The 23,442-nt window shown below is 45.5% G+C and overlaps 4 protein-coding genes across 5 annotated transcripts in view; 3 read left to right on the top strand and 1 right to left on the bottom strand.

Annotated features, from left to right (window-relative positions):
• Positions 1 to 1,425: 1,425 nt before the first annotated feature.
• On the bottom strand, positions 1,426 to 15,111 carry LOC142379904 (trypsin-3-like). The gene is made up of 6 exons (XM_075465284.1): positions 14,999 to 15,111; positions 2,827 to 3,016; positions 2,592 to 2,748; positions 2,144 to 2,397; positions 1,911 to 2,047; positions 1,426 to 1,825 (listed from the first exon to the last, which is right to left on the bottom strand). Exons 2-6 carry the CDS (start codon positions 2,864 to 2,866, stop codon positions 1,676 to 1,678), a joined length of 738 nt encoding a protein of 245 aa, XP_075321399.1. The 5' UTR covers positions 2,867 to 3,016; positions 14,999 to 15,111; the 3' UTR covers positions 1,426 to 1,675.
• On the top strand, positions 2,513 to 7,913 carry LOC142379890 (uncharacterized). Of its 2 annotated transcripts, XM_075465265.1 has the most exons (4): positions 2,513 to 4,081; positions 4,384 to 5,125; positions 5,360 to 5,785; positions 5,879 to 7,913. In XM_075465265.1, the coding sequence occupies exons 2-4, from the start codon at positions 4,870 to 4,872 to the stop codon at positions 6,715 to 6,717; spliced, it is 1,521 nt and encodes a 506-aa protein (XP_075321380.1). In that variant the 5' UTR covers positions 2,513 to 4,081; positions 4,384 to 4,869; the 3' UTR covers positions 6,718 to 7,913. The 2 variants fall into 2 exon arrangements, with proteins under 2 accessions (XP_075321380.1, XP_075321381.1); XM_075465266.1 differs by having other exon boundaries at positions 2,513 to 5,125.
• The window catches only part of LOC142380571 (uncharacterized), a 30,161-nt gene continuing 14,796 nt past the window's right edge, over positions 8,078 to 23,442 (top strand). The window contains exons 1-2 of the mRNA XM_075466483.1: positions 8,078 to 8,507; positions 8,768 to 12,327. Coding sequence (XP_075322598.1) covers positions 8,117 to 8,507; positions 8,768 to 12,327 — 3,951 coding nt within the window. The 5' untranslated portion in view covers positions 8,078 to 8,116. The remainder of the gene's footprint in view (positions 8,508 to 8,767; positions 12,328 to 23,442) is intronic.
• Positions 14,388 to 23,431, top strand: LOC142379870 (uncharacterized). The gene is given in 3 exon segments (XM_075465229.1): positions 14,388 to 14,775; positions 18,212 to 22,456; positions 22,459 to 23,431. Coding segments are annotated over 3 exon segments (4,467 nt in total). The 5' UTR covers positions 14,388 to 14,660; the 3' UTR covers positions 22,566 to 23,431.

Raw genomic sequence — 23,442 nt, 5'->3', positions numbered from 1 at the left:
AAATTGCAGAGTCAGTGTCCGACCTGAAATCAACACAGCTGTTGTGGGACGACCTGATGTGAGTAGTTTGTGCGAGGAAACCAGCCACCATAGTCAAAGCTGTTTTCTGTTGGAAGAACAAGCTCATGTTCCCTCAAAGCTGACGTGTTGGGACGGATCAGTTGTTTACAAATGTTTCACTTCAGTCAATGCGGCACAAAGTTACTAAAAGCACATGACACAGATGCGTAATTCAATTTAGGAACGGCCAAATGTAATGTTCGCGCCTCATTCGTTAAGGTGGGTTCTGGTTTAATCTATTATGATGTGTGAAAACCTGATGATGTTCATTGAGGGTAATGACATTAACTACAGAGGAAGAGAGGTTGAGAAAAATATCTGTTCAAGCTCTCAGGCTGGATTGTTACCAGCAAACCAGACAAAAATGTCCCATATGTATTAGTAGGTTAAATATCTTCCCCTTGAAAATCTCCCTTTCTTGTAATAGCTCCCTCAAAAGAAAAGAGAAAAAACAAAATAATGCTGATTAATGCATTCTGCATTTGCATCATCATCTTTAGTTTCTGCTGACATGTCCTCTGCTCTCCTCCATATTGGTCTATTTAATAAAACTTACTTTTAATATATATTAAAAGTACATTTTATTAAATATATTTATTTTATAAATATATATTTATGTGTCCACCGGAGTCACCCTGACTGTGGAACAGATACTCCGAGTAAAATGATGTTGCATTCAACACTTTCTAAATGTTGTAGATTTTATACCCAAACATGCCTGGTGGTCATTTAAAAATAAAAGATCAAAAACTAAATATCATATCAAGAAAACCACATTAAGGCATATGAAACAGCATTATCTGCATTTCTCTTACATTTTGACCCAGTCTTTCAACCAGACTAACCCGGATTTAAAAGAATGATTCGCAAAGCAATGACAAGACAAGAAAGGCTTGTGTGGGATTTTAAGACGTATGTATATGAAAATATGACTCATATATGTCAAATATTGCTTTTATGCTTTCTTAATGTCTCTGTTTTTGGACGATGGAGTTCTCGGTCTTGACTATTTATCTGGATTGTTTGGACTGCTTACGTTCGTGTAATAGTTGTTCTTCATCTTAATGGGAAATTCTGATGTGCTCTTAAGCTTTTAATCAGCTTTGCATTTAAATATTTTACACAAGAACCAAAGAATAAACACACACATATATACGTATATTCTTGGATAATAGTTTTTCACAACGTCAGAAGAAAGTAAACATAATTTAAAAAAATTTTTTTTTTATTATCCATCATGACTGAGTTACTTTAAATGTTGTAATATCACTAATTCAAGCAACTTGCCGTCGGCATTGACAGAGATGTTTTTTTTTAAATCTTTAAAGAAGGAAACCGTGAGCAGATGTTGTGTTTGAGCTCCTTTTTATTCCAGTCAGTTTTAGTGACCCCCAGATAAAAGCCTGGAAAACATTTAACTCTGTCATATACATTTTCTTCGAGAGAAGAATGAATATTTCTCTTCTTTTCCTTCCCGTTGACTTTCTTCATGGTAATTCTGTTTTATCCAACAACGCAAGACATGACAAACATGAGGCTGACCATTTATTTCATGAAGTAGTTGTAGAGAGGAATCTATTACATTCACGTTGGCTCAGGCGACTTTAGTTCCACTTTAGTTGGAGGACATGGTGTTGCGGATCCAGGTGTTGAAATTGCAGACCTTGGTGTAAACTCCAGGCTTGTTTTTCATGGCGCAGCCATAACCCCAGGACACCACGCCCTGCAGCTGATTGTTGCACACCACGGGGCCGCCGGAGTCACCCTGACACAGGTAAAAGACAAGTGTGACTAAAAGTGTTGTGAACTTTGACCTGTCGTCTTTAAGAAGCCGTGACTTTGGCTCGTACCTGGCAGGAGTCCTTGCCTCCCTCGAGGTATCCAGCACAGAACATGTTGGAGGTGATCTGTCCGGGGTAGGAGTTTCTGCAGCTGCTGTCGCTCAGGATGGGGGCCTTCAGGCACCTCAGACGATCGGGGTAGTTGCCTTGAAAGCAAAATGGAGATAAGTAGTCAAATTCCTACCGTCCCATCGTGCAGGGCTTACGTTATTTTAAAGATATTATTTCAGTGTTCCACTGACTTCCAGAGCCGCTGGTGTTTCCCCATCCAGAGATCAGACAGCTGGTGCCGGAGCCGGCACAGCTGGAGGGCAGGGACACGGTGCGGACGTAGCTGTTCAGGCTGGCGGGCTGGCTCAGCTTGATCAGCATGATGTCATTGTCCAGGTTGTTGCTGTTGTAGCTGGGGTGACGGATGACCTTGGCAGAGTTGATGAACTGCTCTGTGCCCTCATTGACGGCGATGTTGTGCTCACCGAGACGCACCTGAACGCGACTGAAGAGAGAAGCAAGAGGGTAAACATACCACGCACAGGCTCAATTTGTCAAGAGAACGTTTCTGATTCAAAGTACAAGTATGTTTGATTTTTTAAAAGGGATTTTCTTGTGATTTCTTTGACTGTTCCTGTAGTTGTAGAGAAATCCGCAAACTGGTGTGACGTGATTCTCACGTCCACTATTTTCACTTACGACTTGTAGCAGTGAGCAGCAGACACCACCCAGGTGCTGGAGATCAGGGAGCCTCCACAGAAGTGGTAGCCAGCGTTCAGAGACACCTGGTAGGGTACAGAGTTCTTGCTGCACTCATAGCCTCCAACGATCTTGTCGTCCTCAATGGGAGCAGCATCTGTAATGCAAACTTCGAGTTCTTAAAACCCTGCCTTAAAGCAATTTCAACATAAAGAAATTCACTTCGGAGACTTACATGCTGCAGCAAAGAGAGCGAAGAGAATGAAGTACTTCATGATTGTGTCTCTGCTGAAGGAGCCTACACACAACTGGATCGGATGCAGTGTTTATATAGAGTTAAACTCCTCATAGCAACAGCTTTTTATCTGACATTCTCTCTCAGGATCTTTCCATGCGCCTCGGACAGTGATTAAATATTATCCCACCTGAGAAACGTCAATATGGTCAAAGATAAAGACAAATTACATTACACAAGTGACACAACCATAAAATAGACCATTTTTGCGAGTATGCAGATGACTCTGAATAATTTGCCCTGGCTAAGGTTGGCATTCAAAAAGCCTTTATTGTGGTAATTCTGGTTCATTTAAACAAATGCAAACAGTAACCCCCAAAAAACCTAACTAAAGCCACTAACTAAATGAAAATAGCCAGTCTGTTCAAAGCCAATCTACTTGTGTAACATGATAAACTACAACTCTCCTTATGCTCGATTGCCTGGAGACAAATAAAGACTCTCCATGTTTTAACTGGAATAGATTAAACTGAGATTAAGTCAATTAGATAGTATCCGTATATTTCCCCGTTTTCAGGTCAGAAGAGCTAAAACAGTTTACGTGTGTACTGTTAATGGGATTTATGGTTAAGTCTCATGAGCAAAGGTCAAGGAAAAGATGAGAAGTGTTCTCAAATATGTATTGATAACATTAAAACCATTTTAGAGGTTATGGAAAATGTTATAGGTATAAAGAAAAGCAACGAGACATTAAATAAAATAGACGATATTTAAAACGATGATTAGAAGTGGGGTTTGTGGACGATACGTGAACAAAAACATGGCAAAAGATTAGTTTACATTTAAATAATTGGACTTTTTTTTTACAAACAAATCCCCTTCAAATGTAAAAAAAACCCAAAAAACTTGTGTATTTGCTTTGTATTTTTTGTTGTTTCTTTAGAGTCTAAAGGACCATTTCTAAGTTTGAAGCAATTATCGTCTCCACTCATATCCCTCTTGAACTGATTCCAACAACTCTGTTGATCTTTGTTTTTCTTTTTTCTTTATCTTTCAGTGTCGGTCATTGGTTAAAAAAATTAAAATAAATCTGACAGAACTTGAAACCAATTAAACTAAATGGTCCTGACCGTGCTCCGTAAGTGACGTCAACACTAAGCGACTTGTCGACGGTTTGTGTTTCGGCTGCTGAGCTAACAGCTGCACCAGCCGTGTTTTGGTTTGGTTTTCGTCTCCTTCGTGGAGTTTTCAGAAGGTAAGACGTACAACAAGGTCATCTTTCTAACCGTCTCTGTTCGTTGGTCGCAGGAAGCCCAGAGAAAGCTGCTGCTTCACTTGAAGTTGTGGTAGCCTGTTAGCTAACAGCTAGCTCCCTTCCAAGATCAGCACCTAATGTATGCGGAATGCGCAACCATTGCGGATGTGGTGCAGAAAAAAATGCGCATCGATGCGACATTACACCGAAGTCAATGAAACGTAAAAAAAAAAAAAAGAGACCACGGCTCTTGTAATATTCAAGATAGCGTTAAGATGTGGTTTGTTTGCTTTGCATTTCAGCTGTGGAGGCGAGTCAGAGTCTGGATGATGCATCTCAGAGGAAAACAAATGGACGTATACATGTAGCTCTGAGCCTGCTCCAAGTGTTTTTCAAAGCGTGTATGTGTTTTTACAGACATATTTGTAAATGAAGATGAATGCAACGGATTTAAGTGGCTGGAGCTATCAATTAAAGTCTCTGGAAACCAGTAATCAGACAATAGTATTTTTTAACTTCCCTAGAAAAATTGTCTAATTATTTTGATGAATACTGTTAGAGAACAGCATTTAAGGATAGTGACACTACATATTTCCTTAAAGGGGCAAAAAAGCTCATCCCACAGTGTGTGTGGGAGCTGCACTCACAGAATCTTTATGATCCTGTGATACACGGAAGAGCTGCAATGTCTTAAGCAATTAAGGTTTTTAACTTGTGTTAATGGGGCAAAAGCTGTCAGTATCAGAATTGGCCCGCCAGTCAGTTCTGCTGTAAATCAGGTCTGATCCATGACTGAGTACTACGAGGAGGGGGGGCTGCTGTACGAGCAATCACCTCCCATGCACATCAAAGTGGAGTCTCCGGAGGGACCCTTTGGAGGGGGAGCCTCAGAGAATGGCTTCCCCAGGGAGGACGACGACTCGGACGGCAGCTGTGACCAGAACAGCGCCTTACCTGGAGGACTCCCCTTCAACGTGGTAGTGGTGCATCCAAACATCATGGCACCCGGCATGTCCTCGGACGACCTCTTATCCATTGAGCAAAGTAAGTCTGAAAGAATTTGCAGCCATTGTGGGAGAGTTTGTGGGGCTCTGTATTTGCAAGAGTTGGTGAAATGTGCATTTTTGTGTGACACACGTAATATTATATTTTTTGTGTAAATGGCCACAAAATTTTTATTGAAAATAATTGTCTTTAGACATGTTCTACTTTAGCACAGTTTAGAAAAGTGTCACTCTTAAGTTGCGTACTAGCTGCCCCTCACTTTTCTCTCCACAGACAGAGCTATGTCAGCTGCGCTGGCCGCTGGCGGGGCAGGAAAACGAAAGAGCCGTTTCAGTGGCGCAGAGCTGGAGGTGTTGGTGTCAGAGGTCACTCGGTGCGAGGGAGAACTCTTCGGCCCTGCGGGGAGACTTCGCCGGCGTGAGAGAGAGCGTATCTGGGCAGGGATCCTGGAGAGGGTTAATGCTGTGTCCAGAGTCCCACGTACTCTTAGAGAGGTCAAGAAGCGCTGGGATGATTTAAAGAGGCGCAATGGAGGCAGGTTGGCAGATGCCCGTCATCGGACCTGTTACATGCCTTCTAGCAGAGGGTCCTCGATGCTTGGACGTCCCTCCCAACCAAGCCCTAGGCTTCATCAAGCCAGACAGAAGCAAAGCACGAGACCAAAGCCCAGTTTCCCATGCTTCCCTGACTCTGACACAGGTAACAATAAGCTGTATGAGAAGTCATCTGCTTTTCTTTGAAGATCCTATTGATGCTGCAAATGTTTACAGTGGTTTTGTCCACTTTACACAGGTGTGGGAGTGGAGGGATCAGAGAGAGATGGTTTTGAGAAAGATGAGGACAATCCTGAGCGTGAAAGAGAAGTGGGAGAACCTGAGTGTGAGCCTGTAGAGAACAGTATGGAGGACAAACTGGGATTAGGTCTAGGTCTGGGAATAGGACCACCTCCTCCATCAGAAAGATGGCTGCCTCCTTCCCCTCTCTACAGTGCTCCTTTCCTCAATGGCAGCCCTCAACCCAGCAGTCCCCAGCCATCACTTGGAGGACAGCAGGGTACCCTTGAACCGCCCCCACGTAGCTCCTGGCTTGAAGATGAGCTTCGAGGACTAGGGGAAGCTGCAATTCAGCTGGGAAATAGGGTAGAAAAGAGTCTCCGGGAGTTTGGGGAAGGTTTCAGACAGGACATGAGAACCCTCGTCGCTTCGCAAGAGGCATTAGCAGTCAGTTTACAACAAAACAATGTCCTCTTGCAAAGGCTTTTGGGGGTGCTGGAGGCCCAGCAACAACCACAGCCACAGCAACATCGTGTGCAACAGGGGCACCCGTCACAAACCCCTCAGCAGCACTTACAGCCACAACCAGTTCAGCAGCAGCCACAGCACATGGAGCCACAACAACAGCGGGTTGAAACCCCACAGCAGCCTCATGTTGTGCAACAGCAGCACCAAACACATGCCACCCAGCACTCGAATAATCACTCGGCGGCAGCACTGGCAACCACACCGTCACCCCCATCATCCCCAGTTATACACGGCACTTTTGCTTCTGATCCAGCCACAGACACAAACGGGAATGTGCAGAGGCCACGGCGGGGTCGAGCTGTGGACCACAGGCGCAGAAGGCGGCGCTGAGGAGAATGTATTTAAAAACTGCAAACTGCGTATTTGATGTTTTAAGATGTGACACGATGCAATGTTCTTTTTATTGATTAATTATTATCTTTAGTTCCACATCCCACTCCAAGTTTAGAAATCCCATATCGCACTTTTTTTTCTCCCCGCACTGTTTTCAGAAAGGACTGAAGCAGGACGGCGAAATACACACAAGATCATAGGTGGCCTTAACTTCAGCTTTTTCTCAGACTTGTGTACACGCTCTTGTACTTAGAAGACTTTAAGAAAGTAACTGATCTGTGGAGCGACCGCTTCACTCATGAAACTTTGAACGCCCAGAAAAATGACATTTGGTTGGTGCGGATGCTCAATGTGCATGTGTCTTTACATGATTTGCAGCAGAGCTCAATGATGCTCCTCCTTGTTCAGTACTGGCTCAATTCACCTGATAAACTAGCTACATAGTGAGTAAGTCATTTTAATCTGCAGTTGTTACCATATATTATAGTTATGCAGCTGTTGTAATTACCTGCTAATGTATGCCTGTGCTTCTTTATTTAAGAACAAATGGAAATGTGAAGTGGGTCAGGAGGGGGAGTAGTGGGAGTGACATGCAGCAAGACCTGTAGCCTCACCTCTCAGGGCATCTGTGTCCAGACCTTTCGGACATCGGGTCACCCCATGCTTGCGGTGTTTTCTGGGTTCCATGGTGCTTTGTCGTCCGAGTTTTGATTGGACTACAAAGCAAGGCTGTGTTTTTGGTCAATGCGTTTTAAAAACAAAAATATTTTAAAGAATTGCTAGTTTTGGAAGATATGAAACGACAAAAAAATGACAAAAAAAAAAAAACAACTCTGGGCATAAGCATCACAGTACGTCCCAGAAGTGAATCCATGTTGACGGTGACATTTAAAAGCATACATGAGGATGTGGAGGTTATCGTTAATCCTGCATGCAGTATCATGGATGTGTTTGTAAATAGTTGCAAAGGAAGCAGCATATGGCCATCATCTGTGTAGTTTTGCACAAGTTATATTTTGTAGCTAGCTACTGTTCTGATGAAATGTAAACTAAACCTAATAAAAGACAGCCGTGGACTGCAAATGAATCCAGATGAAATCACTTGCAGATTTGTTACGACGTTCAAAGAAGTTCACGCAATGTTCATCAAGCTGAAAAGTTCGTTTTTGGATGCGTTAAGTTTTGAAGGAAGAGTTTTGATGTGTAGAACAACAACATTACAACAGCTGTAATGTGGAAATGTATAATATAAAGCTTCAAAATATATTCTCCGAATTAATTAATCACATCTGGTTGCCAGCAATTGCCGTTTTATTTTGAAGGTGGTGAGCGGAAATGAAATTCCTGGCTCGCATGATCCTTGTGTGCTCTGGACAAGGGGGTGCATGGGTGAAACATGGCCGCCTTAGACCCATCGAAATCTCCCAAACGGCAGAATAGCTCTGCGGAGGAGGTGGACACATCTGGGGACAAGGCCGAGGTGGCGGAGTCGGGATGCAGTTTCAGCCAGAGAGATGAGCCGACGTGTGATAAAACCGCGGGTAACCCCGACGGTGAGCACAGAGACGACGTTGGCACAAACGGTGGTCGCGTTGCCAGCCATTCTGAGGTTAGTGTCGAGTCCGGTGCTGGAGCAGACAAAACGACATGCGTTTCACCAGAGGACCTAACAGCGGCCGAAAAAATGGCCGAGGCCCCTGGCAACGAGCAGCGGGCTTTCGACTGGTCCGAGGCTGAAGACGACGATGAAACGGCGAAAACACACGCGGGGGAAAATGATAAGTATGGTATGCTAACATTGTTGATGTATTTTGCAGTTAGCTTTAGCCTCTGGGCTAACATGAATTGTAGCTCTCCCAGCTTGTTCAGTGCAAACTTGCACCTCAGCTAACGTAAACTGTCATAACAAAATGAATCTTGCACCCCACACTGTGGCTTATCTGCACGCGCTGTGAACAGCTGTGGTATTGTCATGCAGTTTGTCAGTGTGAGGTTGTTTACTGTTTTGTTTGCTAAGTTACTGCTGTGATTTTATTTTCTCTTCCAGACCTCCTTGATGATGTTACTGAGACAGCAGAAGAGGTGAAGCAGGACCGGCATGTCAACGATGACATCACTACAGATGCAGATAAGGCTAAAGAGGAGAAAAACTCACATCCCGATGAGAGGAGAGCAAAGAAGTTGCTCGCCGGGTGTCTGGGAGGCGAAGTTGACGGCCTAGAGGACATGGTTGAAGATGACGAGGAGGCAGACCGCGGCGACGACGCTGACCCGACAGTTAAACAGAAAAAGTGCCGTTTGGTGTGCAAGGAGTGCGGCAAGAGGTTCAACCGCCGCGAGACCTTCAACCTTCACCGCCACTTTCATGCACATGAGGACGAGCTCACGCCCCTCACCTGTAAAGAGTGCGGCCTTACCTTCCAGCACCGCAGCAGCCTCATTAAGCACAGAAACGAACACAAAGAGAAGGAGGAGCGGCTTTTGAATCTAAAGAAGGAGGTGCAGACAGAGGAAGGCAGATTTCAGTGCGCCGAATGTCGGGGGATCTTCTCTGCAGTCGATAAGCTGAGGGACCACAACTGCCGCAGTTCAGTGGAAAAGCCTTACCATTGCCCCCTGTGCCGCCAAGACTTCCAGTTTAAGGTGTCTGTCACGAAGCACATGATGACCCATTCCCACGAGAGCATCTCCACATGCCAAGAGTGCAATCAAACTTTCCCGAACACCATGGCCCTGCGCTTCCACCAGAGATGCCACACCGCTCTCAAACCCTACGAATGCCCAGAGTGCGGCATGGCTTTCAAACACTACTCCGTCATGGAAGACCACCGCCGCAAGCACACGGACACCAGCCGCTCTCACCTGTGCAACATCTGCGGTAAGACTTTCAAGTACAGCAGCCTTCTCCACCAACACCAGTATCTGCACACAGGACAGAAGCCCTTCCGCTGCCCTGAGTGCGGCAAAAAATTTGCTTTTGCACAGAACATGAAGGCTCACTGCCGTCAGCATAGGCTGGGTGAAACCAAGTCGCTCAGTGAGCCGCCCAGCAAACGGGCCCCTGTGTCCGCACAGGAGCCGGTTAAAGGACCAGGAAAAGAAAACGCACACCAGACTGAGGAAGCCAAACGCACGTTCAACTGTCCTCTGTGTCCCCAGACCTTCTGTGTACCAGCCAACCTGAGAGCCCACATGCTTATTCATGAGGCAGAGTACGAGAAGCTGGAGAGAACGCCTCGACCCCCGAAGGAGATTAACAAGTACTGGGAGAAAGGACACACCTGCCCACACTGTCCAAGTGTTTATCGCGACGAGTCTAGTTTAAAAGTACACCTCTTAAGCGTCCACAAGTCCACCGCACTATATTTAGAAAAGTTTGCAGGCCCGGCTAAACAGCAGTGCACTCCAGTAATCGCTGACAACGCGCAGGAGAAGTGGAAAAGCGAGAGCGCGAGTATTAAGTCGTACAAGTGCTCCGAGTGCGGAAAAACGTTCCGCCATCGTTCAGTGTTAGAGCTGCATATGCGCATACATTCCAAGGACAAGCCTTACCAGTGCAAAGTGTGTGGCAAGGGCTTCAGATTCAGTAGCTACTTGCAGCAACATCTTATCATCCATACAGGCAAGAAGCCATATAAATGTCCAGATTGTGGGAAGGAATTTGCCTTCCTGCAGAACATGAGAACGCATCAAAAGCTGCACCAGGAAAAGCCGTTTCGCTGTACCAGCTGCCGCAAAGGCTACAGCGACGAAACCCAACTGCAACACCATATGTTATCACATAATGGCGACAAGCCTCATAAGTGTCACCTGTGTGACAAGAGCTTTGGGTTGGCGTATCTGCTCCGTGATCACATGAACACGCACACTGGAGAGAGGCCTCATCGCTGCGATGAGTGTCACAAAACCTTTTCCTGGTTCAGCAGCCTGTTGGTTCACCAGAAGATCCATGCTCGCAAGAAGCAGCACTCCAGCCAGTACAGTTCTCTCCCTATGGGTGCTAGGATGAGAGGGAGGGGGAAGAGGGGAGGCAGGCTAGTTTGGGGCTGGTCTAGACCTTTAGCAGGCTCAGGGATGGTTAGCCCTCAACAGCCTCTGTATTCAATTTCTTCACTGAGGGACGCTGAGGTGCCCAGAAGGGCAGCACAGCCGCCGTCTTCCATGCTCCCGTCTCGTATGGATTTACAAAACAGGCAGCAGGCGGAGCCGTGGCTGTCCGAGCCACACCCTCAGCCTGTGCAGTGGAAAGTGGACGGGGGAGAGGTGATGCCAGTGCCGGCCCCGCAGCAGCAACACGGAGCTCCGCAGCCGCAGTACGACAGCCCGACGCCACAGGCAGGGCTCCAGCAGCACCATCAGAGAAGCTCGGGCTGGGCGGACATCCCTTTGTTAGCTCAGTCAGGCCCCACGTCAGCTCAAAGCTCAGACTCGCTCATGAAAGACGGCGCCTCCTCGCTTGTCAGCTCTCACCCTGCCAACGTGCCGAAAAAATCCAGCCCGTCGGCATTGAACGAGATGGTGCAGCACAGGCAGCACAAGCCTTCTATTTGGAGCAGCACCCCCACATCCACAGTGCTGGCGTCCACGAGCTCCATGCCACATGATTTCTCTATTCCCTCCTCGTACATGGATGGAGCAGCACTGTGGAGCGTGAGGCCTGCCCCACTGGCAAACTCGCAGGGCTCTTCAAACAAACTCGGACAAGAGCTTCAGCTGCCACGATGGCCCGGTGTCCCGGTGTCATCACAAAAGGAGCCGTCCACACCTCCCAAGAAGGAGGACAGAGCGTGGGACTTGAGTAGTCCTCAAGTTTTATCTTCGACTGTTACTCAGCCAGAGAAGCCCTGGAACGGCTGTGAGCCGCAAAAGCCATGGGCTTCAGGCTTGCCAGGTGTGTCCACCTCAGCTCAAATAGACCAAAGCGGTGCTATGCCAATTTCAACTCCTGTTTCTCACGGGGTGGGTAACACCTTGTGGGACATTCAGGTCCCTCCAGGAATTCCAAAGACTATAAACTCCACTGAGAAATTAGTAAATAACCAAGATTTCCAGCTGCAGCAAAAGCAGGTGTCATCAGGATGGGGCAGTGTGCAGACAGCCACACAGAAGGTTCCCATCTCCATCCAGTACGAGCCTCATCGTTTTGGCCAGGGGATGGGAACTCCAGTATGGGGCTTCCAAAGTAATCCCGTGGGCCCTCAGTCGCTGCTCTCTGGGCAGCTCAAAGCAGGCAGCGGACAGGAGCTGCAGCAGCAACCAATGGTAACGGGCACTCAAATAATCATAAATCAGCCTTCTCCTTTTTTCTCCCCTCCACTCGCTCCGCTCCCTCCTCTTGCTTTGCCTGGCCCTCACCCTCTTCACTCTGTCGCAGTTGGTGCACTTTCAAGACCTCCACACCCAAATATCTTTTTCACACCACAGGCAGTCATGAGCGAGAGGCCACACATGCCACAGACCCTGCCCCTACCTCAACTTGCCCCGCAGACTGACGCGCACAAACTTGGATCCCGTTTGCCTTTTGCCCCAGAACGGCTTCTCCAGTGCATGATATGCGGGTGCTCTCTTCCTCGGGAGCTGGATCTACAAATGCATTACTTGCAACATGCACAAGGGGAGATATGACCTTTCCAACACTCCCTAACAAAACTTAGTTAATGTTTTTATCATTTTTACACTGCAGAACCTCATTTGTTTGCCTCTTCATTGTGGGGCTGTACCAGCTGAGCGGATGGGCATTAAATGCGAAAAGAGAAAGGTGAAACCTTATTCAGTTTGCACATTTGGGTTGTAAGACTTTCACCTCCAGATACGACTGTTCAGTGTGCTTGAAATGGGGAGTGTACACGTGCCGTTAAATTGGTTTCGCTATCCTCTGAAGTTATCCAGATAGGGGTGCAGATTAATGAGGTTCTGCAGGGGACATTTCATTTATTGCCAATGACATTTAGCTTTAGATAATATTAGTACTTTTATAGTTCCGTTCATATGTCTTGAACCATTTGTACTGTGTTTCTTCATGTACAGTATACTGTGTGCCTTTTATGAGTACAGTCTGCATGTCTGCTGTCTTGGTATTATAGGCCCTAGTTTGTGCATAAGGTACACACAACAATGCGACCTCGCTCCCAAAAGGTAGAGCAACTTTCGAAGATGCCGTTAAGAAATGTTAGTTTTTGCTTTTGGGTGGGAGGAGGGGGGGGGGAGGTTGCCGCGCTCACAGGTCACATTTGTTCAAACGTAAAATGAAAGGCTGTTCACGTACAGGTGGGAATCCACTGCACTCACTGGGCCGTGGCCTGGGTCCAGATATCTCACCGGTAAAGTTGCGGTAATTTGGTCAAAGCAAAAGCATCTGTAAGACAAAAAGGTAACGCGTAAAGGTCCCATCGCAGCACGATTTTTACTGTAAACTCTTGATTCTCAGCCGATCATTTGGAACGTGGAGAGCGCCGTTACATGGTAAATGATGACACTGTTGTGAATTTTATAATAAACTTAACTTGGACTTATGCGATGCTTTGTCAGTAATATTTTATTTTTAAAAAGGCAAGACAAACATGAAAGTGATGATGTGACACGAGTGCTTTACTTCAATTGATCCAGCGTCCATCTCTGCACCAGTGTGACTATTTCAGATTGGAATGTGTTCCCCATTTATAAAAACGAGTCCACTTTTGAGCGCAAGTGTATTTTTATGTGAATAATGAATGATTAAATCCCGTAACTGTAGATTTAGCTGATCACAGAATCTCATCTTCTCATCTCTTCTCCGTTATGAAAATGGGCATTTGATAAGTGGTCCAGGCCCTGTAGTAGACTGAAGACCATTACTACTGTTAAATCAAAGCATTTCATTTGTATACATGATTATATGGAAAGAAGAAAAAAACATCCCTTCTACCTCTATCCACTGTTTAAGCATGGAAGATTTTTCCCATCATGTCTACTTATTGGATAAAATAAAACTAACCTTTGATTATAACATTGTGTGGTGCAGTATTTCACATAATCTAGTGCAGGGTTAGCATGTAGACATTCCTATAATAGAGATGCAAACAATGCACAGGATGAAGCATCATCCAGTCTTATGACTATTTATTTTTCTTATTCTGAAAGTATTCATGTTTACTTCATGGGGAAAATTCATGTGTGCCTGTAAAACAAGTCAATCTGGGCAATAGGTTATGAAAATCATTGTACGAAAGCAAAATATTACTCAATGTACACAGGAAACATTTTTGAAGATTATTTTTTGTTAAAGCACTAACTATACATACACAAAATGTGGGAAGAGTTTCCGCTTATACATTCAGGAATCCTGTACTTTCAGGTCAGCTATATTATATCAGAAGAAGAGACAATGCCAGGAGCCAAAAGCACCATGAAGGATCAAATGGAAAAAATATGGCTGGTGTACTGAGACATCAATAACGCAGGAAGGCATCGCCATTATATTCAAAAGTGTCATTGTGTTGGAGTTAGGCTGTAATCAGCCAGAGTCCTAACTTTGTCGTAAATTAATGAAAATTTTGTTTTATTCGTTCATTTTTGCTTGTTTTGTTCACTAATACTGCCCAATAGGGGCGGTACTGGGAATTTAAGATAATCATCAACAAACTAAAAAGAAGAAGAAGAAGAAGAAGCAGCAGCAGCAGCAGAAGAAGAAGAAGAACACACTTCCGCCCGGGAGAGAATGATCATACTGCGCATGTGTAGAGTAGCTTGTTGTTTTGTAAATCAATACTCGCGTTGATTGTGACAGGTATGCTGCATTATTACGTAGGAATGAATCGGTTCTTCGCACGTTTTAGTTTCCTCCATCTTTTCTCCGCCTGAGCTGACTGTGCAGCGACAAGATAAACTACTTTAATACAACGCTGTTTGGCTGGCCAGAGTGAGTTAGCCTGTAGCTAACAGTATCAGAGAACCACGCCAAGATGGACGAATCTGCTGCCGCAGCAAACAGAGATGAAGGTGCTGACAACAAATACGGCAGTGAAGATAGTACATGTGAAATTACCGTCGACCCACCGACCGAGGACTCTGCTGACAGTAAGTATCCAATAATTTGCCGCAGTTACTTAGTACTGTCAGTGTAGCACTCTTATGGTCAGGTGTAATACCATCTTACATTAACCCCGGCATAAGAACATGTGTTTATCTGTATACATTTAGCACACGCTTGTATCCAAAGCGACTTACAAATGAGGATATAAAGAACATGAACAGATACAGAACTTTTAACAAAGTAATGCTGTCGACTCTGGTAACTTACTTCCCCTGCGGTTCATACATGAGTTGTTTATGCAATAAGCATTGGCACTTCTGTTAACGAAGCTGGCACTCTGCTTGGTAAATGTGACCTGAAAACTATTCGTATTGTCACTTTACTGTAGTTCTTCCTTATTTGATGAAAATAAATGCGCCACAAGCAGTGCGCTCAGGTCGTAATGCGACAAAATTAGTCCATAGTTCAATAGTATAATAAAATTATATCACGCCCCAGTCAAACTAAAACTATAGAAATGGAAAAACTAACTTGCGGGTTACTCACCTTTTGAAATATAATGGCATTACTGAATTAGATTGATTTAAGTGTACAATAACTAAATTTGTATAACGTTCAACCGATGTAGCTCAGATGTGGAGCTTCTTTTCAAATAATCTTTCTTCACTTTCAGACTTACTCACGCTTTTCCTCTTTAGAGAAAAGCAAAACTTTGAACTGCTCCAATCATCTCTATTTCATGTTTCTTGTTCATTCAGATTATTAGGAATCAAATGTTTTCCAGAAAACCCACAGCTTTTAGACTCATACATGTTCAGTTGCTGGTTATCATTACCCAAAGATATTTTTGTAAATGTTCATAGTTGTCAAATGATGTTCTGTGGACTCTCCGAGTGAGGAGTGCACAGAAACAGATTTTGGATTTTTTGCCGAGAAACAAACAACAGCATCGTCTTTGCTTTCACTGCTTGGAGCTCGAACATATTAAGATACTGTACAACTCACCTCAGCTCTTAATGATAAACTGTCGGATGCTTCTCGAAGGTGACATCCCACTATCTGGATCGTTGTTACAGCATCCTCTTCCTGCTGGTGTGACCCCAAACTAAAGTTCGATCAAACTCGGTGTTTTTGAATATTCCACACCCTCGTATATTATTTCTATATAACCTTTAAATGTGGCTGACGTATGATATTAAACGTGACTTTAGAGTGAAGATAATCTGAATTTTAATGATGCAATCTCATGCTTTACTACAGTTTGCTTGTGTTTTGTGGTTACTTGTTTGCATTTGCCAGTTTTAAAAAAAAAAAAAAAAAAAAAAAGCAACTTCTTCATCTGCGGTTGTATCCAGTAATAGTAAAACATTTAGCTTAAAGGGATAGCTCGCCTCTTTTGACATGAAGCTGTGTGACATCCCATATTAGCAAAATCATTTATGAACAATGGGCCTCATGCAAGAACATTTTCGTATTTTTATTCTAAATTTCTCTCAATTTTTTCGTAAGAAGGTCTCGTGCGAACACGCCACGTCAGATTTAACAAGCGCTCTTAACTTCGGAAAAAGTGTGTAAACGACCTGCGTAAATGATGAATCCCACCTGTGCGTATCTAAGTTCACGTGCACGAGGATAGTAGATTTGCATACAACACGCCCAAAATGATACCATATAAGGTTGTGCTTCCTCGCTCCTGTGCCAGGAAGTGTTGAGTGTTGAGTCATGAGAATGACATCAAGGCGCAAAAAGAACAACTTTACAGGCTCTGAGACTGAAGTTCTGCTTTCAGAGATCCAAAAAGGAAAATCTGTCATTTTTAGCAGTGTCAGCAGTGGAATTACGGGACCTGCTAAAGCGTGCTGTTAATACCATGTCACCGAAATAAAATAAAAAAATGGTTTGATATGAAAATGGCTTAAAAAAAACCGTCTCGCCATGGGCAGGCGATCGATGACTTCAACTAAAGCCGTGCAATCAGTTGTTGCCTCATCATGATGGCTGTTTGATGGGGTGGTCCATGAGGGGGGTCTTCTGGCACCACACCTTCTGGTCTGCCTGGGCTGGTTCAGGTAGTAGGAGACCCTCGTTCATGGCAATATTGCGCCATGAACGAGGTATCGAGACACACCCACCTGGCCTTCAGCTCAGTGCGCTCCACGACAGCACGGGGGCTTTGATGCGTATATGTGTCTCGTGCTCCAATTATGATTGGCAGTCCAATTGAAAGTCCCTCTTAATTTGTACTTGTTGGACAGCGGTGTATGGGAATCTGATGTACCGCGGGAGATAAACTGATCAGAGCTTTGATGACCAAGGGGAGCGCACAGCTCACAGAGGACTGTGACACCCCCGATCTGTCTCCAATCTCCCTCTGAAAGGTTCCAGTGGCCAAAAATCCAAGAGTGGTGAGGACCTGGACGTGTGGTGGAATTGGGTTTGATCGGCGTGTTTTTCTCTGGAGTTGTGGCTCTAGCAAGCTGCATATTAGCAGCAGCACAGTCTTTGGGAATCTTAATCGCGATGTCAGCCATTCGTCTGTCTCCACACGGTCTCTTCCAAGAGCCTGACGCGCTAAGGCATCCAAAAGTAGCAAGACAGCCGCTGTGTTTACAGATTCAAATGAACCTTCAATTAGTGCACAATTTAAGTCAAACAAAATAATGCCAGCATAATTATGGGGTATAATGTATATATTTATTTATGTTTTCTTCAAAGTAATTACAATCCATTGGTCAAGCAAACTTGATTGGAATAACAGCGGACTATTTTACGAAACTCCTACGACAGGTCTGGATCACTCTTCAATTCTGTTCGTACCTGAAAGAAAACATAAAATACGAAAAGATTGGTGAATGCGCAAATTCTCTTAAATCACTCGTACGGACGATTTAAGAACAAATCTGTGCGTACGAACGGTTGTTGCATGAGGCCCATTGACTTACCCCCTGCTGCGTCCTGTGAGCAGAGTTCCAGCCTCGTTTTGGCGTTGACGATGGTAGTCCGGCTAGTTGGCTGGGGTCCCGAAAATAAAGCGTTTTGTTTCTCAAAACAATATGCGTTCAAAAGAGTGATACATTTGCATCACAAAATCGTCCATCCAGAAAAAGTCAGACCTCACAATCGCTTGGCACTATTTTCTCTCTACCTTCGTATCACTACGGGCTGTGTAGACCGTGCAGACCGAGCAGTCCCCTGCTTCCGAGCAGTAAACGCCGTAACAGGTGCAGTTATCGGCAGGTGGCTGCACGCATTGATATGAAGGGAGGCAAGGCAGCAGTGCGAGTTTGCTAACGTGGCCGGCTTAACTATAATGCGCTGCGGGAAACACTGGAAATTCCTTTATGTGATTTATTCTGTAAATACGTCTGGTTTAAAATAAAGATGCTTTGCACCTGTGTTTTTGTGATATTTATTTTCTTTCTTTCCTTCTTTGGAAACAGGAGTGGCTTTGACCTCCTATTTTCCCATTTCTATTTCTAGGGGTTGGGGTTTTCTGCTGTCGGGATTGTGGAGAAGGCTTCAGAGAGGAGGCAGCCTTCTTGGAGCATCGCCATCAGCACCCGCGGCAACCCGTGTATTTAGACGAGCAATCCGACAGTTTACTTGATGTTGAAAAGGACAGTCAAACACTTCATTCCTGTTCTTTGTGTTCACTCTCCTTTGTTGACATGAGTGAACTCCACTTGCATATGAAGAACCACGACCAGGTCTCTTCGAAGGAGCCTGATGCATCGATTCATTCTGGAGTACCAAAGCAGCATGCCTATGAATGTCCAGATTGTGGGAAATCTTACGTTGTGATTGGACACTTTCTCAACCATCAGCGCTCTCACCAACAACCCGCCAAGTCAGTTTTTCATGATCTGGAACATTTGAAAAAGAAGTCGTTTCAGTGCGAGTCTTGCGGAAGAAATTATTCACGTGCTTCGGCCCTCGATGCCCATCGACGTTGTCACGAGGAAAAGTTGATCAAGTCTAAAAATAGGAACTCGGCAGATGTAGTTCCGACTGGGGAGTCGGCAGTGGAGACAAAGCCCAGTGAAGGTTGGACAGAGACGGATTCTGAAAAGCTTCATAAGTGTCTTTGTGGTAAAGCTTTTTCTACCGAGTTGCGGCTGAAAACGCATCAGCGATTTAGCCGTAATAGCCAGTGCTCTCCAGAAGAAATTAAACAAAAACCAAAGAAGAGTGGTAACGAACTTTACTGTAGCCAGTGTCATAAAACTTTCAATGGCCACATTGCCCTCTTTAACCACCAGCGATGGCATGCTAATCACTCCGACGACTCAGCTAAAAGGTTCTCATGTGAGGAATGCGGGAAAGTGTTTATGACTCTGACGTTCTACTACAGACATCAGCGCACAGCACACAGCGATGAGACCCCGGCAAAGTCTTTTCTTCACCAGGTGTGTCAGCTTCAGAAGAAGGCGTTTGAATGTAAAGATTGTGGGCTGAAGTTTTCCAGGGCCTCAGCGCTGCATTCTCATCAGCTTCAGCACACAGATGTTTTCAAAGAAACGGAGAAGGAAGCCCAGGTGGGTTCCCCTCTGTTACCTCACAGTAAAATACCGGAAAGTGGGTGGAAAGAGACCGAGAACTCTGAGGCTTGGAGAGAAGGAAAAGTGCTGTCAGAAGGTTTTCTTCCCGCTAGTGTGGCTGAAGAATCACACTTGAGTGAGGCTGATGAAGATATGGAGAGCTATGAACCTGGGGACTTCAACGTACAGGTGATAAGCGCGAGTGAATCTGAAGACGAGGCGGTCCAAGACCCGAATCCTGATCTGGAGCTGCTGTGCGAATCGGATCAGGAAGTAAGAGATGACTGTGAAAGTGAAGCTATCCCCAGAGGTCTCGCGTTAGAACCGGAGATAGACTTGAAAATAGTCCAGGTTGACCTTGGGCAAACTGATGAACAGTGTACACTGCTAGCAAGCGAGGCGGAAGAAACAACGGCAGAGGAGAAATATGAGTGTTCAGAGTGTTTTCGCTGGTTTCCTAGTCCGTCGTTGCTGCGCGTTCACAGAATGTGGCATGATGTTCATAAGAGAAGACAACAGACCCAAGGTCAGTCAGTGGCGGTTTGCACGTGTCACGAATGTGGCCATGAAAGCAGCAGCTATGAAGCACACTGCGATCACATACAGACCCATAATGATCAAACCCCGAGCAATGATGAGCCGAATCATCATGACGACCTAGAGACGAAAACCTTGGCATGCAGTGAATGTGGTAAAGTTTTCTCTTGTTTGTCGGCTTTAGTCTCTCATCAGCTGCATCATCCCAAAAGAAAACAGTTCCAGTGCCCAGATTGCATGATGTCTTATTTGCATGCGGCCAGCTTGTTTAACCATTTGAAAACCTGCTCAGCGCAAAAGAGGGAAAACATTTCTGCAAGTAAGAAAGAATACAATCCAAAGAAAACTCTACTTGGCCCAAAGATCTATCATTGTGAACAGTGCGGAAAGGGTTTTTGGTCTTTAGGAGCTTACTCCCACCACAAGCAAAATCAGACCGAGTGTGTGGATTTGAGGCTAAGAAAAGGCACCCCTGGATCGTTGCACACCGTCAACGGACACCAACGCTCCAGCGCTAAGGTGGCGTGTCCGGTGTGTGGCAGAAAGTTCCGCCACAAAGGCATCATGGCGCTGCACATGCGCAAACACGAAAACGGAAATCACAAGTGCGAACTCTGCAACCGCTCGTTCCGTCTCTTTTCCAGCCTCCTCCGACACCAGGTTGTGCACAGTGACCAGTTACTCCCACCACCCATTAAGTCTTTTCAGCATCAGGTGGAGCAGCTGAAGAAGAACACGTACAGCTGCCCTGACTGCGGGAAGCTGTTTTCGCGGGCCAAGGCCCTGCAGTTCCACATGAAGAGCCACGGTTACGAGACCGGGCATTCTCCGTCCTCGCCGCGATCCACGGCGGCGCTGGAGGATCTGCAGTGTGCAACGTGCCTGGCGCATTTCAACAGCAAGGGCTCTTTGAGGGCTCACCAGAAACTTTGCATGAAAAGAGAGAGCCAAGAAGCTGCGAAGACCGAACCGTCAGAAACTATGGGCCGCTCTGACAAATTAAAGGTACATACTGATGCAAAGAATGATCCGAAGAGTGGCGAGCTAAAGACGGACAAGTTCGCAGACGTGGGCAGCGAGGAGAATTTAAGCTCCACCGACTTGAAATACAAATGTAAAAAGTGCGACAGAAGCTTTTCAGTGGTCGGAGCTTTGAATTTTCACAAAAGGATTCATGCCGAAGGCAACAAAACGACAAAATCAAACCTGGCTATTTCTCTCATGTTTAAGAAGCCTAAAAAGGAGGAGCCGAGCAAAGGGCTGTTTCATTGTTCGGAATGTGGGCGGCGCTTCACGACCAACTCGGCCCTCGGCTCCCACAAACGATGGCACAAAGACAAGAAGTGTTCGCAGTCCTCGCTGAAAGATGACGACTTGAAATCGGTTGGCCACAATACTGAGGACGGACCTTTTCAGTGCAACCAATGTGGCAAGCAGTTTTTCAACCATCGTGTTCTCCAGCGCCATCAGATCTTTAACCCTCAGTGTCAAAGCAGAACCGAGGCGGGTTCGAACAAAACTGCAGAGAGCAACGGCGCGCCCGAACAGTTTTCATGCCTCGAATGTGTCGAGACGTTTGAGCAAGGTTCACTTCTCGCTTTTCATTTTGAAACCGAGCATTGTAAGATCTTGGAGGCAGCAGACCATCGGGGAGATGAGCAGTTGGCTCCTGTCCCAGGACAAGATGTTATGAACTCCAGCGGGAACGAAGTCTTGTCGTCAAGACCGAAGCCAAAAGCTCACCAGTGCCCCCTCTGCTCCATGACCTTTGCAAAAGCAAGAGGTCTGCGTGCTCATAAGTGGCAGGCCCACTCAAAGAGCTCCAAACGCAAAGATAAGCTTCTACTGAGCGTGAAAATGGAGCCCACCGACTCGAATAGTAAGGTCAACAAAACGGAAGATTCGGGATGGGCAAAAAATTGTGCTGTTGGCGGAGTAGGGAAGACGAACGGATCAGATCCGTCTGTCTTTCTTGACTGTGGGGAACGAACCATTTCTGAAACGGAGCATTTCAGCTCTGCAGGTGTTCCTCCCGACCATAAGAGTGTGAGCTCGGAGGTCGATCAAGAGCATAAGATGGAGGTCCAAACTCCCGAAGCCACATCTGATGTTCCCCCACCACACGTCCGTCTGTCTGAGCACACGGTGAAATGCTTCTTCAAGTGCGGAAAGTGTGGGAAAGCTTTCCACACAGAGGAACAGCTGGGAGCCCATAAGACCAAGGCGAAAACCCGGCCGTACTGTTGCGCTCTGTGCTGCCACGGCTTCTGGAGCGAGAACCAGCTGCAGCAGCACCTCGCCTGGCACGACGAAGTGCGCTGCCGCCTCCCAAATGAAGTGCGTTTCCGGCTCAGCGCTGCCATGACCTCAAAGCCTCTAAACCCTAACGTCCCCGCTGCCGACAACAGAGAACCACCCACGATTAACACAGCCAGCCGGTCCCAAAGTGGGCACAAGTGCCATCATTGCGGCAAAGCCTTCCTTTCACCAACTGCATTACAGAAACACAAAACTCAGCAATGTCCCAGCGGCGGCTCGCACTATTGCTCCGTTTGCCTCAGGACCTTTAGTCACACACAAGACCTTATCGATCACCACCAGGAATGTAGCGGCGGCCACGAAAGACGGAGTGACACCCCTGCTGCTGACTCATAGGAGAAACCAGTGGCCTTACTCGCCTTGAATGTGGAACTACTGTTTGTCAAGAGACTAATTTGCACCAGCGTCGTACAGGACATGGCAATGGAGGGTTGGGGTAAAAAAACAACAAAAAAAAACAAAAAAACAATGACACTGTAAAAGGTTTTTGGTTTTCTGAGGCTCGCAAATGTGTTAAGCTAGAACGTTCCGTTAGTTTTCTCTTCTCAGGCTTTCCTTTACACTGGACTCGGATATCCGTCGTGTGTTTATGAGCTTTGAGCCATTGTCGGGGTCGCTTTGGTTTTGAAATATGCCTGTCATGAATGTCAGCTGAGCTTTGTTGATCCCTTCGAGGGAACTCTTTGTTTAAAGTGTTGATTCATATTCGGATGTTTAAGAAAAAGAAGGGGGGGGGGGGGAAGAAGAAGCACGTATGTCTTCATGCATTAAAGCTCACAGAGATGAGCAGAGCTGTTGATACACTACTTATTTCAAGGTTAATGAAGGATTGAAATGACTCTTCAGCCCAGATATGTACAAATTTTGCTGCTGTTGTTTTTTTCTAAATGCTGGAAATATTGCCCAATTTAGTACTACTCAATGTTTTACAGACAACTTAAATATGCTTGACACTGGGTTATTTGACCTCTTGCCAGTAGTGAACATTAGTTAAATCCCACAAAGCAAATTTAACGCTCAAGTCATTGAATGTTTTGTATGATACGTTTCCCATGAATTGAGCCATAAGCTCCTGTATTATTTCTTTGTGTTATTTCTCTTCGTTGTGGAAAGACTACTCTTTACTTGACTAAAATTGTACTCACGTTCCCGTTAGATAGTTGTTAGAGGGGAAACGTTTGATTTTAATTTATGTTTTTGTTTTTTTTTTTCTTTTTTTCCCTTCTACATGACCAGTGTAGCTCGTGACTACTTGTTTAACTTGCTGTTAGAAAGATGCAAAGAAGATAAAAGTTCTTTAACAAGCGTCTCGCTGCC

The sequence above is a fragment of the Odontesthes bonariensis genome, chromosome 5 (genome assembly GCF_027942865.1).
Source record: "Odontesthes bonariensis isolate fOdoBon6 chromosome 5, fOdoBon6.hap1, whole genome shotgun sequence".
In the NCBI taxonomy this organism is placed as follows: Eukaryota; Metazoa; Chordata; class Actinopteri; order Atheriniformes; family Atherinopsidae; genus Odontesthes; species Odontesthes bonariensis.
This window is presented reverse-complemented; position numbering and strand designations above follow the sequence as displayed.